Below are 11,487 nucleotides of genomic sequence, written 5' to 3'. Positions count from 1 at the left end.
CCTGTTAAAAGAAGTTCTTGGTGAGCTGGATGCTATTAAAACATGGGGTACTTGAGTCTGGTCTCCTGATTTTAGTCCCTTCTGACATAAAGTAATATTGTTTGCTATTTTTATTCTTAAAATACAGTAGAAAGATTTTTTTCTTTCTTCCTTACAAAAAAGTCRTGTTGTATTTATAAATGATAATAGAATCACTGATCCAGTGCAAAACAAATAGATCTTTCAGRATAGTTTTTTTACTGTGTACCTCTGTCCAACTCCATCAAAATCACCAGAATAACAAAGTCCAGAGTGACAGACAAATAAAATAAGAACTTTGGTGTATTTTGCAGTTTTAATTACTAAATTATTCATTAGCCACAACCCTGCTCCCTGTTCCAGAGAATAGGTTGTGATGGTATGAGGTCCACCCGTAATTACCATTTGGGCCCATCCTAAAGCCTGGGGCCTCCTGAGCCTCCCTGTTTTCACTCATTCCAGATTCCTGGTTTGCTTTTAAGGTGTTTTCATGGAGTATGCTGGAAAGGGCAGCCTGTTTGCACTTAAATCAAGGGCACTGGCCTGGGAGGCAAGCAGAGCTTGCCGGGGCTCTAGGGTGCAGGTGGCCCTGCTGAGGCAGAAAGGGCCCTCCTGGGTTAGTGGCACCRTCTAATGTAATGAGCTTTATTTCCAAAATCCAGTTGTCACTCTCTGCAGTGCTCTGGGAAGAGATGTGAGAAAAGAAGCTGAGTGCAGAGGCATGAAGCGAAGCGGCGACTCCCCTCCGAGAGGATTAGCCTTAGCGAAGGCAGAGGCTTCTTGAGGTGCCCTGAGAGCAGGTACCCAGCTGCTGCTCCCAGTGCTGGCACTGGGCAATGAAACGAGTCAGTAGCCAGTTTGCACAGCAGAAGCATTGACATTTGTTTTAGAAACCAAATGATTCTTGTTCCCTTCATTGACCTCATATTTCCCCAAAATATACTTCTAAATGCAGCCCTGGTGTCTGTGCAAAACTGTAGCTTAAATTGTGCTCAGTAACATAGAAAGCAATAGTCTGAAATCAGGTGAGATTAAAAGAGTTTGGGTGCTGGATGAAATATATACATGTTATTTTAGATAAAGTAAATCCCTTTCTAAGCAGCCTGTGCAATGTCCATTTGCAAAATAAGTTTCCGTGTGTATTTTGGGCTTATTCTTTCAGGAAAAAATACACTTATCTCTATGTAACTTYATTTTAGATGTCAATAGAGTAGGCTATCTTGTTTTGTCAGGATACCTCTTGTGGCCTTTTTGTGGCTATTTTTTCCATGCTGGGCAAGTTTAGTTTAAAGTAAACATGGAGCATGCCAGGCTTTCTTTGGAGATGGAAACAAAAGCTGTAAGATGGATGCTTGAAAACCAGCTCTCAGACTTAAGTCATTTGAGATTCTTTTTAGATAGCTCACCTCTCTTTCCTTTCCTGAGCCCTGCTCAGGAATTTGAGCTGCTGCTGTCAGCCCTTATTAGCTGCACTTTGCAGGGGTGCCGGGGGAACCGGAGGCACCGCGTTCCCTGAAGGGGCAGTTCGAGGCTCGCCTTGTCTTCCCAGATTTGCTTGAAATCTGAGGCATCTCAGGACAGGCTTTCTTGGTCCTCTTATCATCGCCAGAAATCTTGCTGTTAGATGCCTGCCTTGGCCAGAGGAAGCAGTCGAGCTGTGTGTTGTGCATACAGCAGAGTTAGGGGGCTAAAAGGTGAAGTCTGGCAAGTTGCTTTTTCTTCTGAAGCTTTTCAAGCGTAGCTTTGTTTGGCGTTTGCAAGTCTCTGTGACCTTCCTTTGAAGTCAGGGAGTGGTATTGACAGGATCTTTGTGCAAAGGGCATCTCCCTTGATGAGAGAGTGTCAGCTGAGGCATTGCCAGGCTGCTAGAAATCTCTCACAAACCTCCTGCATCTTCTTAAAGATGGAAATTTGACAGTGCTACTGTTGGTGGTTTTTTCCTTTTTTTTTTTTTTTTTTTTTTTTTTTTTTTTTTGAGTTAGGGTTTAGCAGATCAAGAGCTTTTTTAGCTGTCTAGACAAGAAACTGCCGAGAGACTGCTTTTTCTGTAACAGTGACCTACTTGCTTATTCTGCAAAGCTAATCTCTTTTGACAGTGACTCCAGAAATTTTCCTTCCTAGATTGCTTCAGCACAGCTGCACCATCTTCTTCTAAAGCAACTCTTTTATGTTGGAAAAGCTTTTCACATGTGAAACCATATGTTAGGGGCTCTTCTTCCTATGAATGAAAAACATTTATACTTAAAACCAACCCTTTTTTCCCTGAAATGATTATTCCTTATTAAGGTAGTTGCTTTGAAAGAATCTCTTGAATATGAAGTACTCTGATTTCTTTCTTTTCTTCATGTCTAAATAATGGAATAACTAGCAGGGCAAATGGAAATAATACAGAAGTGGTAGCTCTTAATTGCACTCTTTGTGCTCTGATCTTTTTTCCCAGGCCAGGAATAAGTTCTGTTTCTCTGGTACCCAGCACAAATGGACAGGAACCTGATCACGTGTTTGAGACACTGTCATAAGATATTACGGCAGTGTCTTGCCTACATATACTTCACTTGACTTACTGTAATATCTTGACTGTMTAATTGCCATCACTTTCAACAGAGGCATGAAAATGTGTGGTAAAAATATCTGGAATAACAAAAGGAAACATTTTTACGTAAAGATTAAAAGGCCCATAAATAATTTTAATTATATCCTGTCTATGAATGCCCAGCTATGAAGTGTGGAAAAACTGGAGGAACAGTCACGCAGAGGAGGAGGAGTCCTGGTAAATGAGGGTGGTGTGTGGAGAAGACTCCTACTAGGGCTCTGAAATAGCAAAAGGCAGTGAGGAAGGCTTAAAAATTACGGGYGTTACCCTGAATCCTGAACTTTGGGACAAGTGCCAGGAAACAAATTCTGTGGAATTCCTGCATGTAACTCTAGGAACGTTTATCTTAGCTGTCTGAAAAGAATAGCAAGCTCGTGTTGAAATAACTTTCTATTGCATTTTCTTTCTTCTGAGCCATGTATCCTGTCAGTTTGTCTTTAGGAGACTCTTTCAGATGTCTCTCAATGCATYGGATGCTGTCCATGATAGTGGGTGCAGCTGATGGGATCTCTAGGAGAAYGCCTGGGGTGTCCTGGCTTAGAGCAGCTGAGGATGGGGTGCACTTGGTGTTGCCCTGGGGCCTTTTCAGAGTGTTTGTGCTTCTGCGYGAGCCTGGCTGCAAGGGCTGCAGAGGAGCACCTCCTTCTGCAGGCACTGAGAGACAGGTTCTTCTCTGACAGCTGCTTCTTGCATCTCTCTCGCCCTAATTCTCGTTGGGACGGGCAATAAAGGCTTCCTGGTAGGAATCAGGATGGAGGAGTTCTTGGTGGGGACGGAGCCCCCAGGAGGTAGGTTTGTCCAGGGGAGGTGCCACGGACACGGAGTGAAGCCAGCACCCGTTTTATTCCCGCAGCAGTGAGCGACCCAGTGATTCGCAGACGTGGTACCGAGGCACCCATGGCAAAAGCCCCGAGCTGCCTGTTTGCTACCCTGGGCTGCCTGGTACCCCAGGGTCTGTCTTTGGGGCCAGACTTTGAGAGGGCTGTATCTACTTTTCAAAGATGTGCATTTGTGCTCAGAGATACGCTGTGCACCACCCTCAGCTTCTAAGGGAAACGTAGAAATGCCTTGTGTGGGGACAAGGACTGGGCAAGCATTCTGTGTCCAGGTGCTGGCAGGAGTTCCAGTGCAAGGCAGCAGCTCCTGGCTTGTCTCTGTACGTGACCTGGCTTCCCACAGGTCTAACAGTCCCCTTGGCCTGGCTGGAGAGTCACCTTGTGCCCCTTTCTCTCCGTTTCCAGAGCGCCCCGTGGCTGATAACGAGCGGATGCTGGATATCCTGCAGCGCTTTGGGATGCACAGAAGTGAGGTTCGGTTCTTCCTTCGGCACGAGCGTGCTCCCGGCCGGGAAGCAGGTGGGTGTTTGTCTCAGCTGATCAATCAGTCTGTCTCTGTAAGTTAAATTTCATTAAGTAAAGGTTAATGAAGCAGACTGCATATGTAAGATATTAATGGTGCTAGGCAGTACGATGCCACAGCCTTTTTTTTGATCTGACTATTCATTTTCCTACGAGTAGCAAATGCTATTAACAGAAGAGCAGGATTGCTAATATTCTTTGAACCATAGTTAATTTTATAGGAAGCTTGTCTGCACTTGGCAGTCCTGGGAGCATTAAATCAGAGTTTTGCAGCTCTGAAACTTTTGCAGCTTTTCTAGAGTTTGTCGTCACTACAGTGGCCGAAGCTGTCAGCTGCTAAATACATTAGAGCTGTATTAGCTCTGATGGCCTCCTAATAAGGAATATAACATCTCTTCTTTTAAAAACTCTAGTAACTAAACTGTCCAGTTATGTGAGTTGTTATTTGTGCTTAGTATGTTTCTCCKGGAGAAACAGGTTTCTTCCTGGGGTGAGAAAAATAGCGTACCTGGTGAAAGATAGAGGTCTTCCCTATTTCTCTCCCTTCTACACATTTGTATTAGTTTTACTAGTAGAATTCAAGTCTGACTCTGAAAATGGTAATCTAAGGAACATGATTCTGTATATTCTGTAAAGAACTTTTTCTTTGTTTTTGCTTTGCAATGATTTCCTGTGCATTTCTATTAATCTCTTGAGCAGAATCCTTAAGACTGTTATTGATATTTAAATCAATCTATTGGGTTCTTCTTTGTCTCCCACTTTTTTTTTTTTTTTTTTAAACTTTAGTTTTCAGTAATCTTCCTCTGTCTTGGAAACATTGCCTTTGTGTTAAGCAGTGTTGTATCCAGCTTATCACAAAATGGCCAAGCACAACTCAAATATTTCAGTTGTGTAGTGGTGAGGGAATGAGTTTATGAAAAGTTAAAGCTGTACCACTTTTACCTACCAGGAATCTTCTCCTGCAGTTTAGTTGTCTAGGTGTAGTTTTTCAAGTCCAGGATGCTCCATGTTCATAATAGAAGATTTATTGGCACCTTATTGGCCTCCTAAAATGAAGCAGTTTGTTTTAGGAGAASCAAATGAATAGGCAGGAGCTCTGTGCTACTCCTTAGTCCTTCAGGAGCATTCTCTTGAAATGAGTATCATAGTAAAGGGAACAAGCTGTGTAATAATCAACTGTGGATTAACTGATGCATCTTTCATGATAGGTGACTAACCTTGAACTTCTGTTGTTGATATTCTCGGGGTGACAGTTGAAAAGGTTCATCAGAACTTCTTGGTGCTGGTTTTAAGACACTGTCTTTGGTCTGAATGCCTCTCTGTGAATTACCTAGGTACTTTTTGTCCCTTGCAGAGGGCAACATTGTTTTGCCATTGTGCATCTGTAAAGTAGACTTACCAAGAGCCTGTTGACCAAGGGAAAACATTGAAACAACCTACTGCTGCTTGAAGCTTTTCCTGTTTGAATCTTTTTAAGCAGTCATATTCTAAAATAAATATTGACGTCACTCAGATAAAATTTCTTACGGAAAGTAGCAACAAAGTTACTTATATATCCAAGCTTGTTTGTAAGTCATTGAACTTGTTTCATGAAGTGATAACAACTAACTTTTCCTACACCATCACTGGGTAAAATCATGAAGTAAAAGGGGAGCTCTGTTATTTGCTGCATGTGGATGAAATGCTGGTCAGGCTGTCTTGTTTTAGCAAGTGTGACTCCTACAGGAATATTGATGACTTTTTCTTTCTTGATTAGAAGCAGAGCAAAGGGATATCTTATAATCCCTTCTACAGTAGATAAGATTACCCAATCTGTTGAGTAGCAGCCTCTTCATAAAAATATCTTGTGTTCTCTATTAAGCTAATCTGTGTGGTAATGGCATGGGAAGAGCAGATGTTCAGAGTCTAAACAGCAAATGGTTGTGTTCTCTCTCCTTCCTACTGCATATTATGTCTAAGGGGAGAAGAAAATTCCTAAAATACGTTGCCACCTTTGTCCTCTGTTTGTGTCCAGGGAGTGTGCAAAGGACTCAGGATCCAGCCTTGAAAAGGAATGGGGTGAAGGTACCTGGTGATCGAAGAATGGAGAACGGGGTAAGTGCTTGGTTAAAGCAGTCAGTGCAGCTCCAACAGGCTTGACTTCCTTGGAGATCCTGGGGCAAACTCCAGTCTGGAAAATACGAGACCCTATTGAGAGATTCCCAGCGAGTGCTCTAGGCTTGTCGCAAAGCTGCGTCGTTTCTGCCCTTGCTTGCAGTTTTGGGGGTCTCTCTAAGATATCCGGAGAGTAGCTGCCACATTCATGTGTATATTGTAACTATTTGGGTGGACACAGCTTGAGCGAGGTTGTACCGCGTTTTCCTGAGTGATCTCCAAGCGGTAAATTCGACATGTTTTTCCCCCTCCTTGGGAATGGAAAATTTCCTTGAGGAAAGTGTCTCCTCTTTTCCTCCAGTTTACTGGTTATTTTTGCCTTCCAGTTTGGGAAGTGACTTGTCTTTCATCCAAATTTTGAATAGAGACCAGTTAGTGTCTCAGCATCAAATCTGTTGTCATTGTATCTTCTGGCCTAAGAATAAATTATGGATATAAGACTGAAACTAGATTTAAGAAAGATGTGAACAGATAGCTAATTTCATGACAGTGTTGCCTTTTGATGTTTTTTTTTTTTACTCTATATTTAAACTCTCCTCTTTCTTCAACTTATTTTGAAATGCTTTGAATTGCAATGACATCCCTACAAACAGATCCATCCTGCAGTGTGCTGAGCTTAATCAGGCAAAGCTGATTCGTGCTGAGCTTAATTATAATGGGTTCTGAAAAGCCCCTTTAAAAAGCAGTGCTGGGATTTCACTTGAAATGTTAATGTGCTTGGAGGTGCGTGCTTGTGTGTGCGCCTGCATGGGGCAAGCATGTGCACAGCCTTACAGGGGTTTGTTCTTTTAGCTTGTAAATATGCTATGTCTTTGCAATTATTTTATTAGATACTTAGAGTTGTATATATATGTATGGATACAGTGTTTTGTGTGTACATGTATATGTTTAATAATACTTTAATTGTACTTTCCTACAGTAGCTGTGTCGAATTGCAAGCTTGCCAAGTCAGTAATTCTGGAATTAGCATGCTTTGGATTTTTGTTGGCAGGTCAGTGCTCCCAGAATGGATATGACACTGGCTGAGCTTCAGGAGATGGCGTCACGCCAGCAGCAACAAATCGAGGCCCAACAGCAGATGCTGGCAAACAAGGTGGGCTTGGAATGAGGCTGTTCCCAGCTCGGAACAGAGATCGGAAGAGTCACGTGAGGAAGGGGAAAGGCTGGGGGCTGCATTTTCTTATAAACACAGTTCTCCCTTGCTTTGGCTGCCTATATAAGTATCCAGGAGCAGGACATTAAAATATTGCTGGTGATAAGTGGCCATACAGCTTAGTAAAAGATTACAGCTCCTAGCATTAATATTGCAATTCATCCTGGTGGCTGTGCCACCCCTGTTTGTGTTCTGCATGGTGACCTGCCACTCACCGCTTTCCTCCCTGAGCAGGGCTTTTGTCCCTGCGTGTAACACTGCCCTGTAATGATACCTGGCTTTTGCCTGATAGAGTTCAGTGTGTCTGGCTGTCTGGGACAGCCATCTGGAAAAGGTGGCATGTGTGTGTGATAAATCACTCTCCCAGTGCTTCTATACAATGCCTGCTGAACAATAAGAGAAAGAGTAATGAGAGCAATCGGAGCGCTCCTGCATTGAAGAGGGGAAAAAATAGCCTGAACGCAGCTGTGGAACTTGTAGCTTGGGTTTCAGCTTTGACTTAGGCCTCGTCGCTACATGCTGCTCTTAAAAGTACCACTGGAAACGTCGCTGTTGGGACAGAACCTTTAAGCACCGATGTGTTGGGACATGCGTGCAGGCGGCTGCATGGCCACATCCCCTTGGAGAGCCCTTTCCTAGGGAAAGGGAAGGGAAGCAGGTTGCTCTGCAGCTCCTGTCCTGCTGCTCTCCCTCTGTGAGGCCACCTGTCTCTTTTCAAAACCAAACGGACACATTTTTTTTCCCTTTCCCAATCTCATATGGCTCCTGTAAAGCTTATTGTTCCTCATTATTTAGCACCTGCTTTGATGCCTTAGCTTTCCATAAACACATCTCAGCAACCGGTTCAGACCTTGGCTGTGTAGTGGTTGTGGCAACAGCACAGTGGTGCAGTGACCCTCTGGGGTCTGTTAAAAATAGCAAGAAATCTTTATTTCTGTTCTGTGGTAAAAACTGATATAAAAACATGGAAGTATGTAAGTGTACATGTAAGTGTGAGAAATTAGTCAGCTTTGAATTGAGCAAGTGATAAGGGTATTCACTTGAAGTTTAATAGCAAAGTTTACGCCTATTCTACCCAGGCATTATTATTATTACTATTTTTAAAGAAGCCTCTTGGCTATTCGCTTACAAGTGATGATAACAGACCTACAAGTCTGAATTATTAGCAGCATCACTGCAGTCATCATCTATAAAACCAGAAAGAGGAATGTTTTATATACTTTTTGTAAAGGGAGCCATACGAGATTTGAGGGGAAATGGAGGGAAGTTGGTGCGTTCGAGTGTGGATGTTCACCCAGCAGGGAGATGTTCTTTGAGTCTTACAGGAGAACGTGTTTCATTTAAGATGCCTCCCTGCAAAGGTATCTGGGAAGGACAGTTTGCTCCAAAGAGAGGCCTTCCACCCCCTTTTGAAACCAGGTGCAATATTAAAAATAGATTCTGAGGAGAAAATAATACCCTTACTCTCTAGGCATGGGCTGTAATGTTTATTTCTGGCATTCTCCACTCTATGATTGACTCCAAACTCATGCATACACTGCAGGTGCTGCTTGGTTTTCCTCAGAAAGCAGGCTTGCTTTTTTCCCTTCCTTTTTCAGTCAAGTTCACAAGAGCCCATGTTTCCAAATGTGACTGATGATTTTGGGAAGAAATGTTCAGTTCTAATATTAGTAACCTGTGGTAGTCTTGGCTGCTCATCTTGGAGTGCCTGGGAAAGCCTTAGGAGCTCCCCTGCCTCTCCTGAACTGGAAGCCGTGTGCAATGGCCGAGGACTTGAAGGCAGGTCCTGCAGGTGATCTCGTAGCTCCTTTTCTCTCTAGGCTGCAGAGATCTGGGTAGAGACTGATGCTGCTCCATCCTTGGAGATGGTGTATGGATCTGCCTGGTAAATAAATGGAGTCCGGTTGGTCGTGAGCCCCAGGCTTTTCACCCTGGGTGGGAAGGATTCCCTGTTTTTTGCACTCCAGTGCTGTGGTGGAAGTGAGTGTTGTCCCAGAGTGATCACATCTCAGAACTGTGGTGTGCAGTGATTCCCCCATCTCGGCAGCATACAGCAAAGCTTGAAAAACTGAAGACAAAAATGACGAGGGGTGTAGGGAATACTTTCTGTAGAGAGAATTAAATCATGCTGGGGAAAAAACAGAAATAAAATGTGGCATAAGATGGAGATCTGTAAAGTACCAGGAGCACAGAAAAGGAAGAGAAGGAAAAAATGTTAGCTCTTCTAACTCAAGAACTCAGTAGTGGTTGAGTGGAACTGGAGATGACTTTTTTGGTTTTTTTTTGGCTTAAAAAGCTTTTAAACAATTTAATGGAAGGAAAACTAATTAGGGGCCATTAGATATGGGCACCATGTCTGTTCCAGAGGGTCTTCACACTACAGAGCGGTGGTGCCTGCGGGGCTGGATTGGGACAGTGCTGGTACCTGCTTGTCCTGTTCTCAGAGGCTTCTGTTGACACGTTGGGAGGTCGGGGTTTGGGCTGAAGTAACTGCTGGAGCTGCTATGACTGCGCTTAAGTGTTGAGACTTCATCTGCCAGTACCTTGCTGTAAGTCCCATTAAAAAAGATTCTTAACTGCAGGAGCAGCGCCTGAAATTCCTGAAGCAGCAAGATCAGCGGCAGCAGCAGCAGGCTGCTGAGCAGGAGAAGCTGAAGCGGCTGAAGGAAATTGCTGAGAATCAGGAAGCCAAACTTAAGAAAGTCAGAGCACTGAAAGGCCACGTGGAGCAGAAAAGACTGAGCAATGGGAAATTAGGTGAGGAGAACAGCTTGTGCCTTAAATAAAACATTGCTTTTGGACTTTTTTGTTTAAATGTTTTAGTGGGGCTGTTTGCAGAATTCTGAAAAGTGTTTTTTGTACCTTGTATTTGCCAAAAGAAGTCCTGAATGACTTGCAGGAGGAAAATATGTTTTCCTATTCTACACTTTAGGGAGAGTCCCATGTATTTCCACAGTGTGTTTTGAGGCTACTGGATCTGCTCTTGCACTTCAGTTTTGGTTGCTTCCTTACCTAAATGTTCTTTCCTTAAATACCTCTATTCTCCACAGCATCTTTTTCCATCCTCAGTGCTAATGCCCTGCATATGTTTAGGGTGTCGCTCGTTTCTTGGCCTGCAGCAAAGCTGTGTGTGCCGAGTGGCACGCGGTGTCCATGCTGCCTCTTATGCAAGAGCTGCCTTCACAGCCAAAGGAACGACCTTAATGGCCAAAGTGGCTGTGTATTTTCTTTGTAATCACAAAAACCAGACTAGTGTCCAGCTGGCTACAGTAGTATTTGGGGTCTGTCGTTCAGCCAGACGGCTATTCAATATTAAATATATGTTTCAGATGTTAGGTCAAAACAGGTGTGGTTTTTTTCCTTTTTCTGTTTCTCTTTCTGTTTATTTCTCTTCCCTCTCTCTATRTCAGTAGTGCTCAAATGAAGATATGCATGGTGCTTTATGATAAAAACAAAACCGTTTTTCCCTGGGGARAGTGAGTGATGTGTTTGAGTTGTATTGCACAAAGTAAATGCCACTTTCCRAGAGGGTAAGGACCCATGGAAGTGTTCAGGCTCTGAGCATGCGTGTGTGTCCCTGCGCGCTCCCTGGTAGCCTGGGCACCTGCTTGGGCTCATCCTGCTGCCTCGGGCCGCCGCTCAGCGCCGCTCGCCGGCTCTCTCGCCCTCTGCAGTGGAGGAGATCGAGCAGATGAACAGCTTGTTCCAGCAGAAGCAGCGCGAGCTGGTGCTGGCCGTGTCCAAGGTGGAGGAGCTCACCAGGCAGCTGGAGATGCTGAAGAACGGCCGGATCGACGGCTACCACGACAACCAGTCGGCTGTAGCCGAGCTCGACCGCCTGTACAAGGAGCTGCAGGTAACGGGAGAGCTGGCGCGGGAGCCAGGGCCCTGCTGGCACGGAGGGTGGAGGTGCCGCCCGCCTTGCTGCAGGGAAACCCCACTGCTCTATCCCGGGCMGAGCTATGCGCTCATCCCAGAGCCACTGGAGCGTCAGCTGTACCGCCTGCAAGGGAGGGGCAGAAGGAGCATCCCGTGGATCCTTGCCCTTAGCAAATGTGGAGATGAATTGTCCTTTCCTTGGGAGAAAAGGAGGGAGAGAAAGAGAAGGGAGAAAAAAAAAAAAAAAAAAAAATATGTAAACCGTCTCTAATCACAACCAGGAAATCGGCTTCGCTAGAGAGGGGCTGAGCATGTGTCTAATCTGAGCTTGG

General features: G+C 44.3%; 1 protein-coding gene across 2 annotated transcripts in view; it reads left to right on the top strand.

Annotated features, from left to right (window-relative positions):
- Nucleotides 1-11,487, top strand: part of TP53BP2 (tumor protein p53 binding protein 2) — a 26,353-nt gene that overhangs the window by 1,153 nt on the left and 13,713 nt on the right. For both annotated transcript variants that reach the window (XM_026048075.1, XM_026048074.1), the window contains exons 2-6: nt 3,853-3,966; nt 5,984-6,063; nt 7,115-7,216; nt 9,859-10,033; nt 10,951-11,132. In XM_026048075.1, coding sequence (XP_025903860.1) covers nt 3,879-3,966; nt 5,984-6,063; nt 7,115-7,216; nt 9,859-10,033; nt 10,951-11,132 — 627 coding nt within the window. In that variant the 5' untranslated portion in view covers nt 3,853-3,878. The remainder of the gene's footprint in view (nt 1-3,852; nt 3,967-5,983; nt 6,064-7,114; nt 7,217-9,858; nt 10,034-10,950; nt 11,133-11,487) is intronic.

Source organism: Nothoprocta perdicaria, unplaced genomic scaffold (assembly GCF_003342845.1).
Source record: "Nothoprocta perdicaria isolate Ctin4 unplaced genomic scaffold, notPer1 scaffold_51, whole genome shotgun sequence".
Lineage (NCBI taxonomy): Eukaryota > Metazoa > Chordata > Aves > Tinamiformes > Tinamidae > Nothoprocta > Nothoprocta perdicaria.
The sequence above is the reverse complement of the archived record's forward strand: the minus strand, read 5'-3'. Positions and strand labels throughout refer to the sequence as shown.